The sequence below is a fragment of the Otolemur garnettii genome, unplaced genomic scaffold (genome assembly GCF_000181295.1).
Source record: "Otolemur garnettii isolate 467f Iridium unplaced genomic scaffold, OtoGar3 scaffold00023, whole genome shotgun sequence".
Classification (NCBI taxonomy): domain Eukaryota; kingdom Metazoa; phylum Chordata; class Mammalia; order Primates; family Galagidae; genus Otolemur; species Otolemur garnettii.
The window spans coordinates 944,646-965,604 of record NW_003852418.1 but is presented as its reverse complement, the minus strand read 5'-3'; the positions used below and the strand labels follow the sequence as shown (position 1 = coordinate 965,604).

The following is a 20,959-nucleotide window of genomic DNA, read 5'->3' as shown; positions in this document are numbered from 1 at the left end:
AAAAAAAAAAAAACACCCAAAAAACCCTTCCCCCCATTATAAAAAAAAAAAAAAAAACCCAAAATCATCTTTGATCTCTTTTCCCTCACTGTCAACTCCCACTCCGATAAATCCTATCAATTGTATATGAAGGGAAAAAACATTTACCCCAAAGCAAGCATTCAATAAATGAAAGCTATTATTACCTTCCCACTGTTTCTGAGTCCTAGCTGATGCCACCTCTAATCTGCTCTATAGTGACACCCTCCAAACTCATATCCCCACTCCTCCAATTCTCTACACCAAGCCATTTTTTTTTTTTTTGAGACAGTGTCTCCATCTGTTGTCCTAGGTAGAGTGCCACAGGGTCATAGCTCACAGCAACCTCAAACTCCTAGGCTTGAGCAATCCCCGCCTCTCGAGTAGCCGGGACTATAGGAGTCTGCTACCACGCTGGGCTAGTTTTTCTATTTTTAGTAGAGACAGGACCTCACTCTTGATCAGGCTAGTCACCATCTCCTGAGCTGAAGCAATCCACCCACCTGGCCTCTCAGAGTGCTAGGATTACAGGTGTGAGTCACCACGCCCAGCCGTCAAGTCATTTATAAAGAGAAATCTTTTTAAAAAATGCCTATCATGTTCCTGCTTAAAACCCTTCACTGATATCCCATCAGAATAAAGTCCTTACTTTCTCCCAAGGCTTGCAGAGTGTATGTGACTAATGCCTGTCTTCTTCTCTGATCTCATCTGGATGTCACTTTCCCCTTTGCTCACTATGTGCTAACCGAGCTGCCCTTCATTCTGTTTCTCTTAACATGCCAAGATTATTTCTACCTTAAATTCTTCTTAATTGCTGTTCCTACTTTACATAATTTTCTTAAATGCCATTCCCTTAGAGAGGCCCTCCTTAACCACACTGCATAGAAGAGATCCCATTCTAGAACTTCATTCCATTTTATTACGTCCACATTATCCCTTTCTGAAAGTATCTTGTTTAATTAAGTGTTCTTGTTTGCTTCAGTCACTGCTGTTCCCCTAGTGTCTAGATCACTACTCAGCACATAGAAGGCACTCAAATATATGTTGAATGACAAAGGACTTGCACAACTACCTCTAAACTGAGAAAGTGGCACCTGTGTGGAAAACAAGTGTGCAGGCTGGTTAATTAAACTACTATTCAAATTTCCCCTATGAACTTGGCAACTTTCTCTGACTTGAGAGTTTGTTTTTAGGCAGGAGAGAGAATTACCGTAAAGTATTCTAATCAGTTTGGTCAGTATTAAGGACTCAACTATCTTGGTTCATCAACTGGCCACAGAAGCAGCAAACCGAAAGCATATATGAATTAGGATCCTCTTACTGTTGACAAGGCACACCAGGATTGAAGCAGAGTGGTCAGACTTTCTGTTCTAACAATGTGATAGGGGAAGAAGTTTGGGAACCTCAGTATGCTGAATATAATACCCAAGACGGATAATACAAGAACTAGAAGGCAAACAGAAAGGAAGCAGAGCTTCTTTTTGAGAAAGACCAGGTTTATTTTCCCTGCACTGCCATTGATTCCGCCTAGTTGCTTTCACAGTGCCTCATGGATAGGTTTTAAAATGTTCCCCGAGTATAAAATTAATTTTTAATCCTGGTATTGCCTACCTCCCTTCTCCCACACCTCTCTATTTACACTTTTCTGGTTTGGGGGCAGCTAAAGATTACTGATCAATTTTTAAGCAGAAGTATTATGTTTACTATCCCTACAAGAAATTACTCCAGCCAACTTTCTAGGCTACATTTTTCCCCCAATGAGTTCATGTTAATTAATTCATTCAACAGATATTTACTAAACCCCTACTCTGTGCCAGAGCAGACCACAATATTGTCCAGCCCCTGCAACATCATTTACTCCAAGGCTATGCAACGTAACCTGGCTAACATAAAGCTACATAACCTGGCAGCTCTGTGCCAGACATTCTGCACAGTGAAGAAAGAAAGAATAGTCCTTCCCCTCGTGAACCTCAAAATCTAGTATATTCTAACAAATGAGCAAAGAATCCATTGTACTATGTACTTTTTAACATATTGTCTTACTTTGGCCTCATATCAACTCTAATGAGATAAATAGTGTCTTCCCCTTTTAGCCAATTAGGAAACTTGTGCTCAAAAAGTTACATAACACCTCCGAGGTCACTCAGTGAGGCAAAGCTACAGACAATATCCAAGAAACTGTAAACTAAATCTCATCAAAACAAGAAAATCTGTTTCCAATTTCAGATGGCTACTCTAGTCGTCTGTTCTAAGTTTATTCTATTACGAGAATTTAGTATTTTTCTCAAATTGATAAGACTTTCTGCTACTTCAGTGTCCATGTTCATCAAAAGAAGACCCAGTTATACAGTTGACAATATATTTTTCACCTCTGGAAAGCTAGATGTCATTCCTTTCTTTTGGATTTCTAATTTTATTCCTTCAAACTTTTCAACCCTGCAAGGAATTTCAGACCTAAGAAATTCTCATTTAAGAACTTTCTTAAGACCTAAGAAAGTTCTCATTTAAGAACTTTCACTTACAATCTACACCCTAGTACAGTATGTTCAACCCACTGGTCTCCTTTTCACTCTTCCCAGTTTCCTTTTGTAAAGATCTATTTTTATGTTTACTTGTAAACATAATATTACATTAAAAAATAGTTTTCTTTACTTTTCCTGGACATCTAATTTGTGCCTACAAAAAGCTTCTGCTTTTACATGAAGAAAAATGATTTATAAAATTTTTAATCCAATGTATGCTTTCCCTATCAGCCACATGTGTGCTCTATCCTCACTCCTCTCTGCATAAACACAATCACAGCGGACTTAACTAAAGCCAGAGCAAGCATCGACTTTCCACACTAATAATTACTATCTTCACACTTATAGTAATAACTAACATTTTTAGTAAGCTAAACATCTAGAAATCCAGAAAGAAGTAAAACAGAAGGCAAAAACCACTATAGCTTGCTATTGAGGTTATGTTACTCAAGTTTCCCTGACTAGTTAGCTTTATTTTTTTTTCTTTATAAGCTAATGAGACAACTCAAACCAAGGAAAGTATCATAATACCATAATTAAGAAATAAATCCTATAAATGGATATATCTAAGGGAAAAGACGCATTTCAAATGCAAGGCTGAATCTAGTTATTTCTTTATTTTTTGAGATAGTCTGTGTTGCCCTTGGTAGAGTGCTGTGGCGTCACAGCTCACAGCAACCTCAAACTCTTGGGCTTAAGTGATTCTCTTGCCTCAGCCTCCTAAGTAGCTGGGACTACAGGTACCTGCCACAACACCTGACTACTTTTTTTGTTATTGTCATTGTTGTTTAGCAGGCCCTGGCCAGGTTTGAACTCACCAGCCCCACTGCATGCGACCAGCACCCTAACCGCTGGGCTACAGGTGCCAAGCCTGAATCTATTTATTTTTATGCAATCCTTCAGAAATGAAGGTGGAGGGCAGTGCCTGTAGCTCAGTGGGTAGGGCACCGGTACCATATACCAAGGGTGGCAGGTTCAAACCAGGCCCTGGCCAAACTGCAACAAAAAAATATCTAGGCATTGTGGCAGGTGCCTATAGTTCCAGCTACTTGGGAGGCAGAGGCAAGAGAATCACCTAAGACCAGGAGTTGGAAGTTGCTGTGAGCTGTGACACCACAGCACTCTCCTGAGGGTGATAAAGTGAGACCCTGTCTCTAAAAAAAAAAAACAAGAAAAAGAAAAAGAAATGAAGATTGAGTCTCTTTAATGTATCAAAATGTTACACATTTCAGAATCATAGTTCTTAAGGGCCCAAAAAAGCATAAAACCACAACTTGGCCTCCACAACTCTATAGAGTAGGAAGCTGTCGATTTACAAAGTTTGTCATAGGAAAGGAAAGAACAGAAAGGTGGAAAAGGTAATGCATTTAAAACACAACAACAACAACAAAAAAAACAGACAACATACCTGGCAACATGAGAAAAAGCATCCACAAGGACAGATTCAAATTCTCTAGTGAATTCAGGTCCTTTCCTTTTACTGTTTTGGATGACATCATTTGCTAAGTACAAAAATGTAAGCTTTCTGTTTGATTTGGCTGAAAAAAGAAAAGAGGATAATTTAACTTACACCAAAGAAATTCTCAATTCACAATTCTTTTGCCCTAGGACGCTCCTCAAGAATCCTAAGACAGCATTCTATACTCAAGGTCTAGTAGATGTATTTACAAAGAAAACTAAGAAAGACATTTGGAACACAATTTTTAAAAAAAATGAAATGGGCCGTTTTCATTTTTGTGTTATTTTAACCAGAGTAATTGACAGTAAAACAAAGATAATCTAAAGAAAATTCCAAAGGATAAGCAGTCAATATTTATGTTAAAACCAAGGCTTCATGTATTCTACCACAAAGATGAGCATTTCTAACTCACTCTTAATTTTCAAATATTCCAGAATAAAGGACTGAGTTAGGTTTGAGTTTTAAAATAATTTCTTGTAATTTATGCTCCTAAACTGAAAATTTCTTTGGCACTCCAATAACCATCATCAGTCAATGGTATCAACTCTCCAGTACAGAGGAGAGTCTAGCTGCACCAATAGATACTTATCTCAAGTAAAAATATACATTAACACTACATTATTATTGAAGATTTATACACATCTGACATCTGGATATGCAAAATTATGGCTCCCACAAAAACCCTAATTTTTCTCTCTTATTTATAAAAAATGTCATAGTTCCTATTACTCTATATGGCATCATATATTAAACCATAAAAACTTCATTCAGTATGTCTGAGTTACAGTTGCTTGGGGGAACGTTACTGAATTTCCTAGCTTCTACGCACATAACTTCTCAAACATAAAGTTACATCACTACCATCTTTGGTCCCAGTTTTCTTTTTAAAAGGCATAAATAAAAACATGATTAGATATTCCAAAACAGTAAGGTTTTTTCCAGTGCTAAAGTACCTGACAAACTCAAGCAAGTTAGATGTCAACTTTTACACATTGGAGTAACTAGTCCTTGGTCTATTCTCTCAGAAACCACTTTTCTGTTTCTTTTGAAAAGCACATATTGGGTCTGACATAGCAGGCTTAAGATCTGACATTTTAAAATGGAGCCACAGGAGAATAATCCAAGTTAAAAACAAGATGTTTAAAGCACATTACAGTTTAGACTGGTGTCTTAAAAGGCTCATAAAACTAAATATAAATATTTAATCTTCTTAATAACTTAGTTTAGATGGCCAACTGATGAGAATATTGGGAACCTACGGCTATCTCTAATTGTTCTATTATTCAAAAGCAGAACAAAAGTGCCAATAGCTTCAATATGCTACTGCTGCTACAAAGGTATGATTATGGCAAAAGGCTTTAGAAATAAAAAAAAAAAACTTTGTTCTTGGAAGCTGCAGCAAGTAAAAACTCTATGAGGCTTCAGAGCCAAGGTTTTCATTATCCACATCAATTATTTTTCATCACCCTTGAACTTAATGATGGGGTTTTATTGAGGATAAAATTGTAATGCTCCACATCCAGCATCTTCAACAGTTGACATAAGCACCACGTTGTAAAGGTGATATGACAAAGCCCGAGAGCATTTGAACGTACTGTCACACTACATACCACACATACTCACACCTCCACTCCAACCCTGGGTGGTAACAACTCACTTGTTCAAATGACAGGTTCCAATATGACAAAATAGGCCCTTTCGCTCCCTACTTGTGCCCATGCTCAACTGGTCAAACTACTCGTTAAGCAAAGTTTAAATAACTGGCTAATCAAAAATGTTCACTTGTTTGGATGGTTTTGACTTCTAGAAAAAGTCTTAAGAGTAGTGTGAAAAAAGAGCTTATTTATCTATATGCAGGCCAAGATATAAAAAACACCATTAAAAAATATTCACCAAAGAGCATTTTACCCCAAACTATAAAGAAAGGGGGACAGAACCAAACATAAAGCAATAAATTATTATTCCTAGAAAAGAATATTTAGCAAGAAATAGTCAATTCTATAAATCTTGTAAAAATATTTTGAAGGGATATTTCCCTGATGCCCAGAGAAACTATGGGCATCTTAAATAAGGAAAATGACTTGACCACAGATAGAACCTAAGGGGCTAGTCAATTTGAACGTTAAGACACAACATCCTTTTCTACTTTAATGTGGGGCCCTTTGAATTCATGAAGGAAGCCTAGATATTAGGAAGCTGAATCCCAGTGCTTAGAAGAGCATCTTTTAGCTCTCTGCTGTCCAATATGGAAGCCACTAGCCGCCCAAGGCTGCTAAACGCTTAAACTGAATGGTGGCTCGTAAAACTTGGCAACTTTATTTTCAATTGTATCTATTTAAAATTTTAGTTTCTTAGTAACACATTTTAAGAGCTCAATAGCCACACGTGGCACATGGCTACTTTGTTGAACAACACAGATAGAAAACAGGTATTATCACACAAAATTGTGCAGGACAGTGCTGTTTAGAGCCCTTGTTCAACCATGAAATTTGCTTCTGTGACCACAAATTGAACTCTTAACTATTTTTAAACTGTGTAACAAGTACCACATTAAATGTTACGGAGAAACAAGAAGGTCCAGTTTCTCTCTTAAAACATAATCTAATTAAAAAGACATAATTCCCAGGAATGAAATAAATGCTAAGTTGGTGTTACAGGGTGGGAGGCATTGATTCAGTCTACCATGTGAAAGCATGGGTGGGTTTGGTTGGGAAAGTGCACTGAGGCACTGGGTAAGTGAAAAACCACAAGTTTTGGCAACAGATAGCCCTGGGCTCATTCCCCTGCATTGGCACTTAACCTCTCTACACTTGTATCTTCTCATCTATAAAATGGGGATAATAATGCTGGCCTCGCCTACTTAGCACATAAGGCTCTATCATAAGATTAAGAATTGTGAAGTTTCATAAACAAACGCATTATCTAAATTCTTATTTGGCAATGACTCAAACAGGATGAGGTGAGGAATCAGAAAGCTTCCCAAAAGAAGTGACATACAAGATGAACTTTGTCTTAGTCTCTGAGGTCCCACCCAAGAAGATTCTATACAGTGGCAATTCATGTTTTTCACATCTCAGCAGATGTTACAAATATTTGAATGGCATGGTAGGGTACACAAAGAAGGCTTTAGGAGTCCCAGGGTCAACCCTCCAGCTCCCCAGAGAGCTGAGGGAATTCCTATCTCAGTACAGCACATGATATGTCCCAGTATTTGCTAGAGGGCTAAAACTTGGTCTCTTGAGTGGATCCTGGATTTTGGCATCTGTTAGCCTGATAAAGTCTGAGTCTCAAGTTCAAAGTGAAAATACCACTTAACCACTTCAGTTTCCTCATCTGTAAAATAAATTCACTTCCTAAGTTATAAGGGGCCTAACGCATATAGTGTCCAAAATAGCTCTGAGCTTCATTTCTCCAGCCATCTGTTATGAAACTTAATCAGGGCATCAGATAGCAGTATAGCTGCCCATCTCCCCACCCCCCATCCTGGACTGTAAGTCACTTAAAAGGCAAAGACCATGCCTCACATTAAGCAATCAATAGTCCCACCTCCCCATGGTCGAGCGCCTACATTGTGCCTGACATCATGAATGTTCATTTGGATTATATTGTTTACTCTTCTCCACAAGAAGTTATTTGAGCCTCCCTTTTCCCTCATCTACAAGTTCCAACTTCACAGCTCCAAGAATTTTTAAAATAACAATGTATATAAAGATATCTCAGCCACTGCACCTAGCATATAATAAAAGCACAGTAAATATTAGTTATCATTATGTCCATTTTACAGATAAGAAAACTAAAGGACGGACAGGTTAAGTTGCTGGGGTCAGTAAGTGTCAAAGTCAGGCTTAAATTCCAGGCAGTTGGCAGAAACAACATGCTATTAAGTTTCCAACCCAGTACCTGGCACATAATAGGCTGAACTCAACGAATGCCTGTCAGATCCTAAGCAGAGCCTGAAATCAATAGCAGCTGCTTAAGGAGAGGAGTCTGAGATGCAAGGTCTAGGTAGTGGGGCCGCTTTAGCTCTCTAAGATAGGAGACACTATCCACTTCCCAGGGTTATCAGATGAGGACTGACTGCAAGGATACATATAAACACCATAGTATAGTGACTGCTATAGAGGAATGGTTTTGTTAAGGCGCAGCTACCCTTGTCTCTGTTTTACAGATGAAAAAACAGGCATAGAAAGATGAAGAAACTTGTCCGTTATCACTCAACCAGTAAATTGCTGGGCCGGCACTCCCATCTAGGTAGTTTGACTTCAGAGCCAGCTAGCTCTTACTCCAAATGCCCAGCACAGGGCCTGACACATAATAGGCTACGTTAAGTATCCTGTCCACAGGACCTGCCTGCAGCCGAGATAATAAAAGTCGTACGCGTCAAGGGGAACCTGGCGGGGGTGGGGGGGTGGGGGGGAGGGGGGATGGCTTTATGAACTGGAAATGTGGGCACCTGAGCCCAGTCTGTCCAACCTCAGTCAAGTACCTTAAACCTTTTCAGGCCTCAGTTTTCCTTCTCTGAGAAATGGAGATAACAATGTCTCCAACCCCCAAAGCGTGATCAGAGGTCCATGCCTGGAAAGTAAGACTCAATTAGGAAGCTAGAGGGGCCTGGAGAGTGGGTGGTCAAAGGACAACCAGGAGCCCAGGCGGTGGAAGGAGGTGTTTACCTTTGCGGAGTTCGCGATGCCACACGGAGACGATGGGTCCCGCGTGCTTGCGGTGGTGGATGAGCCACAGGGATAGGGTCTGCACGCTCTGCTGAGAGTTGCTTAGCTCAGAAAGCTTCTTTTCCAGCGCCGATTCGGAGAAGGAGGACATGGTGGTGGCGGTGAGGCCCGGCAGGGAGCGGCCTGGGCCGCCCAGTGCAGCAGGAAGAGTCGATGGCACGAGGCCGGGGACAGACTGCAACACTCTTTACCGACTGACAGACCGCCAGGGGTGCAAGGAGGGGGAGGGGACGGGTCTCCGCAGTAACAACCGCCCGCGCCGCGCCACAAGATGGCCACCCGACCTCTCACCCTGCTGCGAGAACGAGGTCAAAGGGCAAGGGCTGGAGCAGCAAGGCAGCGAGAGCCTCGGAGCTGCAGAGAAACGTTCCTTCGGAGGTGGCGGCCTCTCTGAACCTCGCTCAGTGCACTTTGAAAGAGATAGGCCGAGAGAAGGAGCACAGTTCCCGCGCCCCGGAAGGCGCTTTAAGCGCTCTTGCCTACGCGCCGGCGCAGTGGATCTGGCCGGAACCCTTTCTCCCGCTGCCGCAGAACATTTCTGGCGCAGTACGGCGCGCTACTTAGCGCGTCACTTCCGACGGGGCGGAGGAGGCGGGAGAGTGAGGGAAAGGCTGGAAGACGAGGTAAGGGAAGAGTGGCGGGAACAAGAGGGAGCCCTGCATCTGTGACCTCTTAGATGGGTATCCCGAGGGGACCCTGAGTCTCAGAGAACATGATTGGGGTATGGGAGGGATCTGCCTCCCTCATTTGAGAGGTGCCAGGCCGCACTTTTCCTCCATACATACTCTGCTCTCCGGCTGCCTCCCCTAAAACCTTGTTATTGGTTCTTCCAGGCCACCCACGTGGCCTTTTCACGCCTCCAGGCCTTCACGCCTTGGCTCTCGTGCTCTCTGCAAAGGTGACGTCCCCCTATTCACCTGGTGAACTCCTATTCAGTCTGCAGGGCCACCCTATAATGTTCAGTTCTGAGGTTTAATCTGACGGCGCCGCCATGAAACACACATTTGTACTCTGGGCTCCAAAGTGGTTTCTTCAGGGTATTACTTGCTGCTCTAACCCTCTGGGATTGCAGTTGACTGTTTTTCAATTTGAAGTGACACGTTAACTTGGGGGTGCGGGGTGGGGGGCGGTGGCCAAAACAGAGGCAACTATCTTACTCTCTCAATGTGTTCATTGATCTGGTTTTTAAGAAACTATTCCAGTGTTTCTTAAATGTTCAAGAAATACTAAGAGACTCTAAATCTTGACCCTATTTTTTCAAAACTTTAAATCCCGGTTACTAAATAAGCAGATAAATTTTGTCTTTCTAACTACCACAGGGGTGGTGGTAAGGAATTAGGTTATCATATACATAACAATTTTTCAATGTTCTGGTCATCATAGAACTTCCTAATTGTGGGCGGACCTTAGTTTAAGAGATGTTCTTCTAGTTGATGCCTGCTTTTGCTTTTACTGCACCATATTGTAATTCTTTGCTTAGAAGCGTTTAGCGTGTCCACCATAGTAGAATCATCATAATCATAGCTAACAAACTGAGTAGTTGCTGTATGCGAGACACTGTTTTCACATAGTAATTCATTTACTCCTCACAGTAAAGCTATGAGGTAGGCATCACATTATCCTCATTTGACAAATGAGGAAGCAAGCTCAAAGAGGTTAAATGATCTACCCAAGATCACAGTTACTAAAATTCAAGGGAAGGGACTACATCTTAGCCTTGTTTTTGACTCTAGATTAATAATAATTCTACTCGTAATTACAACTGAGGGCTCTTGAGCCCAAATCTAGACCATCTTTCCATATTAAGTAATCGTGTTCTATATTGAGCACTCTTACACCACATCACTGTATTAAGCACATTACATTGGTTCTTTTATTTAATCCTTACGCCAGTCCTATAGGGTGAGGATTATTGTTACTATTAGATGAAGAAACATAAAACATGGGTAAGTAACCTGCCCAAGGTTACTTGGACACACCTAGGAAATAGCAGAGCCAAGAGTCAATCAAGATTATCTTATATCTGATACCAAATCCTTCACTCTTGCAAGAGTGGTTCATGCATTTGTTCAGCAAATAGTTTTCGAGCACCTATGTCCGAAGCACTAGTCTAGGCAAACAAACAGGCAAAATCTTTATTCTCAGAATCTTACCTTCTACTGGGAAAGAGAAAAACAAACTTGCCACTTCTGAAAGTGGTTAAGTTCCCTGAATAAAATCAAGAAGGGGAAGGGGGATCAATAATGTGTATGTGTAGACAAATGGTTCAAAGAAGGCCTCACTGCATAAGGTAACATTTGACCAGAGAAAGAGATGAGAGAACAAGAGAAATGAGAGAACAAGCCATATGCTCTCATTCCAGAAAGAGAGAAAACCCACTTTAGATCATTGTTAGCTTTTTAGAGGAACAGCAAGGAGGACAGTCCTCAGTGAGTCAGAAATGAGCTCAGAAAAGTAGCCAGGGACCACATAACAAGGGAACTTACGGACAGTAGTAAAGACTTTGAGTGTTACTCTAAATAAATGAGGTCTATTGAACAGTTTTGAGCAAAGCAGGAACACTGAAGCTGTTAGAAAATAGTAAAGGTGCAAGGGTAGAAGCAGGAAGACCAGTTTGGCAAATGTTATAATAACCTAGATAAAAGGATGACTTACACCAGGGTTCTTCTGTCAATAGAAGTGGTGAAAAAGAGACAGAATCTGAGGATATTTTAGAGGAAGAGATAACAGGATTTCCTGACAGATTGGATATGGGGTATGAAAGAAAGACAAGAGTTGAGGTGGCTCCAAGGGGTTTTGGCCTCAGCAACCTGTAAGAATGAAGTTTCCATTTCCTGAATTGTACAAAACTGATGTGAGGAGCGAGAACAACTGTTTAGATTTGGACATGTCCAATTTGAAACACCTATTCAAGTATAGGTATCCAATAGGCAATTGGGTTTTTGAGCCCAGAGTTCACGGAAGAGATCTTGGCTAGAGATAAAAATTTGGAATCATATGGGGGGATAGCTATTAAAAGAGACTTTATCCTAGGGATACTTCAGTGTTTAGAGGTCTGAAAGATGAGGATGATAGGATTATGTCATTTTTCTTAAACTTATTAAGCTTACTAATGTTAATTATATGGATTGGTTTTCAGACATTGCACCAGCTTTGCATCCCTGGAATAAATGCACTTTGTCATAGTGTATACTTTTTTTAACATACTGCTGAACTATATTTCTTAATATGTTGCTTAAGATTTTTGCATCTATACTCATAAGAGAAATTGGTCTGTAGATTTTAAAATTTTTATAGTGCAGGATTGGCATTAATCTTTAAATACGTGGTAGAATCCACCAATGAAACCCATGTTGGCCTAGAGATTGTCTCCCTTTCTTCCTTCCTTCCTCCTTTATGCATTTTTCAAATAATAAATTCAGATTCCTTAAAAGTTATAAGGCTGTCCAAATAATCTATTTCATATTATGTGAGTTGTGGTAGTTTGTGTTGTGTAGGGGATTGATTTCAACCTTGATTTCATTGTGGCCAGGGAACATACTGTATATAATGTAATTTCAGTTCCTTTACATTTGTTAAGGTTTGTTTTATGTTCTGTGGGCCCTTTAAAAGAATGTATATTCAGCTCTTGTGCTGTGGAGTGTTCTATAAATGTCATAGATCCTATTGGTTGATGGTGGTATTGAGTTTTTCTATATCCTTACTGATTTTCTGTCTGCTTATTCTGTCCATTATTGAGAAGAATGTCAAAGTCACAGCTATCCATGGATTTGTCTACTTTTCCATTCAGTTTTATCCATTTTCGTTTCACACATTTTTGTAGCTGTTGTTTTATGAGTATACACTTAGGATTGGTATATCTTCTTTGATTTACCCTTTAATCATTAATACCCTCTGTCTCTGGTAATTTTACTCTGAAGTCTATTGTATCTGATATTATTATAGCCTCTTTTGCGTTCCTTTGATTAATGTTCGCATGCTAATATATTTTTCTCTCCACTTACTTTCACCCCATCTCTTGTAGATAGTATATAGTTAGATAATGTTTTTAAATCCACTCTGACAATCTCTTTCTTTTAATTGGAATATTTAGACCTTTTACATGTAATATAATTACAGTTGGCCATCTGCAAGGTTCTGCCTCTGCAGATTTAATCAGGCATGGGTTGAAAATACAGTTGACAGGCTCGGCGCCTATAGCTCAACCGGCTAAGGCGCCAGCCACGTACACCTAAGGTGGCGGGTTCGAATCCCTAGCCCAGACCCGCCAAACAACAATGACGGCTGCAACCAAAAAAATAGCCGGGCATTGTGGCGGGCGCCTGTGGTCCCAGCTACTTGGGAGGCGGAGGCAGGAGACTCGCTTGAGCCCAGGAGTTGGAGGTTGTTGTGAGCTGTAATGCCACGGCACTCTACCCAGGGGGACAGCTTGAGGCTCTGTCTCCAAAAAAAAAAAAAAAAAAATACAGTTGACTTTTAAATATCATAGGTTTGAACTATGCAGGTCCACTTATACTTGGATTTTCTCCCGCCTCTGCCACCTCTAAGATAGCAAGACCAACCCTTCATCTTCTTCCTCTTCAGCCTACTCAACATGAGGACAGGATGAACACCTTTATGATGATCCATTTCCAGTTAATGAGTAGTAAATATATTTTCTCTTCTTCATGATTTTCTTAATAACATTTTCCTTTCTCTAGCGTACTTTATTGAAACAATACATGCATATACAAAATAGGAGTTAATTGACTCTCCATATTATTGGTAAGGCTTTCAGTCAACAGTACACTATTTAGTAGTTAAATTTTAGGGAAGTAAAAAGTTAGAGTAGATTTTTGACTGCTCAGGGGGTTGTCACCCTCAGACCCCACATTGTTCAAGGATCAACAGTATTTGAAAAAAAATAAAAATGAAAAGTAATAATATAACAGTAAAAACTTAAAAAATAATCTAACAACTGTATATATAGCATTTGCATTGTATTAGGTATTACAAGTAATTTAGAGTTTATTTAAAGCATATGAGAGGATGTACACAAATTATATGTAAATACTACACCATTTTGTGTAATGTACTTGAACATCCTTGGATTTTGGTATCCACAGAAGTCCTGGAACCAGTCTCCCACAGATACCAAGAGGCAACTATATTGATATGTTAAAACTTAAGTCTGCCATTTTGATTTGGGGTTTCTGTTTTTTCAGTTTTTTGTCTCTCTGCTCTCTTTTTCCAGCCTTCCTATGAGTTACTTGAACATTTTTTAGAATTCCATGTGATTTATCTATAATGTTTTTGAGTGTATCTCTTTTTATGTAGCCTTTTTAGTGACTCCTTTAGGTGATTCCATTATGTGTATACATAACTTATCTTTACCGGCTCTAGTGAAGTGCAGAAACTTTATTTCCCTTTATGTCTCTTTACTTTCCCCCATTTATGATACAGAGTGTCTTAGAGGTTGCCATGCCTACATATATAGAAAAAATGGAGAATTGTGGCTAAACATACCTTTATGTACAAAATATTCATTACAAAATATTTACAGAATATATTTTTACCTGTTGATATACAAATGTAAAGAATATTAAAAATATTAAATGTAATATGAGTTTGTTATTTGTCCTATGTACGGCAAAATGTATGTGTATATTTCTTTGTATAATTGTCCATAAAATTTCCTCTACATATATTTAGAACCACAGCAGACACTATTTATAATTTTTGCTTCAACTGTCAAACACAATTTCTAAAACTCAAGAAAATAAGAAGATCCTAGCACTCTGGGAGGCCAAGGTGGATAGATTGCCTGAGCTCAGAGGTTCAAGACCAGCCTGAGCCAGAGTGAGACTGCTTCTCTAAAAATAGCCAGGCGTTGTGGCTGGTGCCTGTAGCTCCAGCTACTCAGGAGGCTGAGGCAAGAGAATCACTTAAGCCCAAGAGTTAGAGGTTGCTGTGAGCTATGATAATACGGCACTCTACTCAGGGCAACAAAGTGAGACTCTTGTCTCAAAAAAGAAAGAAAGAAAATAAGAAGAACTTGTTGCACTTACACATATAATTTTTTAAATTTTTATTTATTTTTTTAAGAGGCCTGATGTCACTGTGTTACCCAGGCTGGTCTCAAACTGCTGGGCTCAAAGGATCCCATCCCCCTCAGCCTCCCAAGAAGCTAGGATTCCAGGCATGCATCACCATGCCTGGCTCATTTACACATATTTTTGCTTACCATGTCCTTCCTTCCTCACTAATGTTCTAAGATTTTGTTATTGTTTCCTTTCTGTTTAGAGAACTTTCTTTATCCATTCATTTACGGTAAATACGCTGGTGACAAATTCTCTTAGTTTTCCTCCATCTGAAAATGTCTTTCTAGCCCCTTCATTCCTGATGGCATTTTCTTCTAGGTGTATAATTCTACACTGACAGGCTTTTTTGTTTGTTTGCTGTTTGGTTTTTTGTTTTTGTTTTGTTTGGTTTGGTTTTTTGACCTGAAAAATTACTGTGCACCCTCTTTCTGGCCTACATGGTTTCTAACAAGAAATCTACTATCATTGAATTTTTTTTCCTGATAGTCAAAGTATCATTTTTCTCTAGCTGCTGTCAAGATTTTTTGTCATTACTTTTCAGAAAATAAATTATGATGTGTCTTTAGAGGTCCACTGAACTTCTTGAATATATAGAGGTACATCTCTTGCCAAATTTATGGTATTTTCAGCCATTACTTCTTTGAGTATTCTTTCAGCCCTGCCATCTTTCTTTTTTCCTTCTGGGACTCTTAGATCTTTTGTTTTAATTCCACAGGTCCCTTGGGTCCTGTTTGTTTGTTTTTGTTTTGTTTTTTCTTTTTCTTTTTTTTGAGACAGAGTCTCACTATGTTGTCTTGGGTAGAGTGCTATGACTTCAGAGCTCACAGCAACCTCCAACTCTTGGGCTTAAGCAGTTAGTTCTCTGCCTCAGCCTCCCAAGTAACTGGGACTACAAGCACCCACCACAACGCCCAGGTGTTTTTTTGCTGCAGTTGTTTAGCTGGCCCAGCGGAGTTGGACCCTTGGTGTATGTGGCTGGCTCTGTAACCACTGTGCTATGGGCTCCATGCCTTGTTTGTTTTTCAAGTCTATTTTCTTTCTTTTGTTCAGATTGGGTAATTTCTATTGTTCTTCCAGCTCACAGATTCTTTCCTCAGTCCTCTCCGTTCTGTTGTTGGGCCCACCCACTGAGCTTTTCTTTTTGTACTGAATTTTTCAGTTTTAAAATTTCCATTTGTTTCTTCTTTATATCTTCTGTTTCTTTGCTGAGGCTTTTAGTCTGCTTTCTTTTCTGTACCTTTCAGAGTCTTACATGTGTTTTTGTTTGTTTGTTGAGACAGGGTCTCACTCTGTTGCCTGGGCTAGATTGCAGTGGTATCATTACAGCTCACTGCAAGCTCAAACTCCTGGGCTCAAGAAATCCTTCTGCCTCAGCCTCCTGAGTAGCTGGACTACAGGTATGCACCACTGTGCCTGGCTATTCTTAAAATTTTTTGTGGATATGGGGTCTCAGTATGTTGCCCAGGCTGGTCTTGAACTCCTGGCCTTGAGATCTTTCTGCTTTGGCCTGTGTGTGCTAGGGTTACAGGCATGGGCCAGCACACCTGGCCTGACATGTCTTATATTTGTTTTGTATATAATGTCTAGGGTTTTTAGTTATACTTAATGAAAGGATTAGGAAAATGTATGTCTGCTCCATCTCCCTGGAAGCAGCATTTCTGTATTTGTTTATATGTATGTGTGCTTGTATGTATATATGTGTATATATATAGACAGAATTTTTACTTTTAAATGTTAATTTATAAATAAATGGAACGTACCCACACATATCAATCACCTGAAGAACTTATCCTCGTTTCCTTGCTAGAGTATAAATGGAGGGGTAAAGGAATCGTTAGCCCATATATTCTGACGTGCACCATTGTCTAAGTTGAGTATCAGGTGGCGCCTGTGGCTCAAGGAGTAGGGCACCGGCCCCATATGCCGGAGGTGGCGGGCTCAAACCCTGCCCCGGCCAAAAAATAAATAAATAAAAGAAAAATCGAAGTTGAGTATCACTTTCTTAGAATATGTTGCTTAGGCTCGGCGCCTGTGGCTCAAGCGGCTAAGGCGCCAGCCACATACACCTAAGGTGGCGGGTTCGAATTCCCAGACCGGGCCGCCAAACAACAATGATGGCTGCAACCAAAAAATGGCCAGGCGTTGTGGCGGGCGCCTGTAGTCCCAGCTACTTGGGAGGCTGAGGCAGGAGACTCGCTTGAGCCCAGGAGTTGGAGGTTGCTGTGAGCGTGATGCCATGGCACTCTACCCAGGGGGACAGCTTGAGGCTCCTGTCTCAAAAAAAAAAAAAAAAAAATGTTGCTTACAAAACAACTTCTTATCTAGTGGAGGGGACAGGCACGTAGTATTCTTAGAGTAATACAAGCCACAGTTTCAGAAGTACTCTGTAGGGGACAGCTGTAAACAAAGTACTAAGTGTCCCTGGAATAATTTCTGGAGGGATGTATGGAAAGTCTCCTTGCTTCCCCTCCTCCACATTCTGAGACGTTTACTTCGCATTCTGCGGGACACTCCTCTTGAAGTGCTAGCCCCTCTGGTTAACTTTGATTCTCTCTTCCCTTGTCAAGAGCTCAGCACAGTGTATGGCAAATAGCATTTACGGAAACATTTCTCCTTAAGGAAGGATGATTAGGAAGCAACAAAACTGCAGAATAAACTGAAGCTTTAGTGTTTATCCAGCTTGTTTTACTTAGTTATTAAACAAACAGTGAGTGGGAACTGCTTGGCAGACACTATACCAGATGCTGGGAAACCACAAATAAAGCTACAGTGCTACAAGAGTATACGATTCAGTTTGGGAGATAGACAAATAAACTTATCATTTTGACCCAAGACAGTAGTCTTCCAGCATACTCTGAATAAGTCCCTCTGTCATCACTTGACTCTCAGTCTTCAGAAGGGAGAAGAGAGAACTTATGTAGAATATGCATAGTCAACATTCCCACACCTGCCTCATCATCAGACCTCACAAACTTTTAGTATCATAGATTGCCAAGCCCCCGCCCCCCAGTACAGATTCTGATTCAGTAAATCTGGTGTGGCACCCTGTAATCTTTACTTAAATTGATCCCCCTTGGTTCTGATAAACAGCCAGGTTGGGAACCTCTAGTATGATGGAAAGAGTACACACGGCCTTTGGACTCAGACAGCCTTGAGGTGAATCCCGTATCTGACACCTGCCTGCTCTCTGGACATCACTTAATTCCTCTGAGCCGTGGGCTACTGAGCTTGTGGATGAGGAATTTACATACGTGAAATACCTAACATATTGACTGGTGTATGATGGGTTTTTTTTAACAAACCAAAAACAAAGATTTTCTTTCTCCTATTCAAGAACTTGTGCTGGCGATTCTTGTATGTGAACACCTGTCTTTGGGATCTAAACCTAGTCTTCCTCTTGATAGGGTAGTTTTTCAAGGTTAGAAGTTTTGGAGATAATCTTATCCATTAAGTTTATTTTGGCTAGAGTATAGCAAAAATCTAGAACTTTGATTTTTTTCCCCCTGAGAATGGATCTAGTAAGATCCTCCTGTGATGTATGAGATCAACTCCCTGTAGGAAGAACTCACCCACAGGAAGAAGAATGTGGCAGTTTTTGCCCAGAATCCAGTTCAGACATAAATGATATCAAACTCTAACCATGAGAGAACCAGATCTTAGATTATGGCCGTTAATTCAACAAGCATTTATTGAATACCTGCTCTGTGCCAGAAGCAATAACCAAACTAGTCAAAAAGTACTGCCTATGGAGCCTATATTCTAGTGAGAGAGAAACAACCAACAAACAGGTAAATAATCTGCTTTGCCTGCTGGTACTAAGTGCTGTGGAGGAAAATTAGAAAAGCAGGGAAATGACACAGGGAGTGGGAGGGCAGGGAGGAACGGCCTCCCTCAAAAGTCATGTTTGAGGCTCTGCACCCAGAGCCCAGTGGTTACAGTACCGGCCACGTACACCGAGGCTGGCGGGTTCGAACCCACCTAGGCCAGCTAAACAACAATGACAACTGCAACAAAAATATAGCTGGGCGTTGTGGTGGGTGCCTGTAGTCCCAACTGCTTGGGAGGCTGAGGCAAGAGAATCACTTAAGCCTAAGAGCTCAAGGTTGCCGTGAGCTATTAGGATGACACTGCACTCTACCGAGAACGACATAATAAGACTCTGTTTCCAAAAAAAAAAGTCGCATTTAAGCAAAGCCCTAAAAGAGGTCTGCGAGCCTCAGGGATGTGTGGGGGACTAGCAAGTGCAGAAACCCTGAGCAGGTGAGCTCATCAGAATAACTGTGAAGCCAGGCTCCCTGGCCTTGATGGCATCTGTCTTGTCTCTGCCTTTGTTAGGTGCTCTTACCTTTTCTCCCTTCAGCCTTTTCTTGTGACAGGACTTTTGCCTCAAGCAGCCTTCCCACACAGTCTCAAACTTGTGGTCCCCCTTACCCCAACGCAAATCCTCCTTCTATGAGTGCTTCCCTGTTGTTAGTCATTCTCTTATTTTTTGAGACAGAACTTCAAGCTGTCGCCCTGGGTAGAGTACCGTGGCATCACAGCTCACAGCAACAACTCCTGGGCTCAAGCCATTCTCCTGCCTCAGCCTCCCAAGCAGCTGGGACTACAGGCACCCGCCACAACACCCAGCTATTTTTTGGTTGCAGCTGTCATTGTTGTTTGGCAGCCCAGGATGGATTCGAACCCACCAGCTCAGGTGTATGTGGCTGGTGCCTTAGCCATTTGAGCCATAGGTGCCGAGCCTGTTAGTCATTCCCTTTCCAAATTTCTTTTGCACATCTTTTTTTCCCCCCTCTTTTTTGCTTCTTGATGGTATGATACAATAGGTACCCTGTGATCTTATCCTTTAAGTGTCTATGAAGTATAACGCCGTATCCTGTACAGATAGTTGCATTTGTCTTCACCACCTGTACATCATGGCTCAGGGATCTTACATAGCCCATCTCTGTTACAGCTTACAAAGAGGTGGGGAGGCGGGGAAGATGCTTGCAAGAGGGAAAGAGGTCATTCATGCTCTCCTGGTGCAGATCTCCTCTCCTGCCTCTGCAGTGGCTGCTTTCTAGGACCACATCAGGGTACACTGAACTAGGAAGGGTTGACTTGGCCATTAGCAGTCAAGAACTGCTTGTTCGTGCTTATGTTTCTTCAGTCACTATCTGAACTCTAGGTGGTTTTGTTTAAATCGGCTTGTTCTGGATGCCTTGTCCTAGAATAACTTTCTGGGCCAGAATGCCCCTATTGCTGTCAATTATATAAATATCTAAATTTGCTACAGCATCACTTGAAATAATCAGGGTTGCATTTTATAGAAATAGAATCTAGGATTCCTCAGGCTCTAAATCTCTAAACAATTCTTTCTGTAATTGACATATTGTCACACAAGTGTGATTTCATGGCCATCCCATAAAGCTATATGATTGTCTTTTATAGTTGTGTCAGAGTAGCAATGTGTTATGCTGTCTTCCTTGCAGAAAGCCGGTTTATATATTTCTGAGCCTCTAACCCAGTCTTTTGAGGATCTCTGTTTGTGCTAAATCATAATCTGTATAGTATTTCATTGAGAGAATGTTCCTAGTTTATTCTACTATAGATGGCCATTTGAGTAATTTCTGTATTGGGGTAATTGTAGATGGTGAATTCTGGAACGCATCTTTTGATAACCTTATATGTACGTGTCTGTTGGGCATATGTCAAAGAATGGGAATTGCTAGATCATAGAGCATATGTATGTTTACCTTTAAAATAATAGAGCCTGCCAAAGTCTTCCAACTAGTTGTACTAATTTACTCCTACTAGCAATGAATGAAAGTTCTGGTTGTTTTCTGTCCTTGTCACCACCTTGTATTTTCCTTTTCTTTTTTTCCTTTTTATAATTTAGCCTTTCTCGTGGGTATGCAATGGCATTTCATTGTGGTTTTAAATTGCCTGTTTCTGAATAATGATATTGAATGTTTTTTCTTTCTTTCTTTCTTTCTTTTTTTTTGAGAAAAAAAGAGTCTCACTTTGTCGCCCTTGGTAGAGTGCCATGGTGTCACAGCTCACAGCAACCTCCAACTCTTGGGCTTAGGCGATTCTCTTGCCTCAGCCTCCCAAGTAGCTGGGACTATAGGTGCCTGCCAGAACACCTGGCTATTTTTGTTGCAGTTGTCA

General features: G+C 40.7%; 2 protein-coding genes across 3 annotated transcripts in view; one reads left to right on the top strand and one right to left on the bottom strand.

Annotated features, from left to right (window-relative positions):
- The window catches only part of RPRD1B (regulation of nuclear pre-mRNA domain containing 1B), a 65,696-nt gene extending 56,433 nt beyond the window's left edge, over window positions 1-9,263 (bottom strand). Inside the window, exons 1-2 of the mRNA XM_003787585.3 lie at window positions 8,670-9,263; window positions 3,949-4,078 (exon numbers count right to left, since the gene is read on the bottom strand). Coding sequence (XP_003787633.1) covers window positions 3,949-4,078; window positions 8,670-8,820 — 281 coding nt within the window. The 5' untranslated portion in view covers window positions 8,821-9,263. The remainder of the gene's footprint in view (window positions 1-3,948; window positions 4,079-8,669) is intronic.
- Window positions 9,264-9,287: 24 nt separating this feature from the next.
- Window positions 9,288-20,959, top strand: part of TTI1 (TELO2 interacting protein 1) — a 52,949-nt gene continuing 41,277 nt past the window's right edge. For both annotated transcript variants that reach the window (XR_002772715.1, XM_003787584.3), the window contains exon 1: window positions 9,288-9,352. The gene's annotated coding sequence lies outside the window, so the exon portion shown is untranslated. The remainder of the gene's footprint in view (window positions 9,353-20,959) is intronic.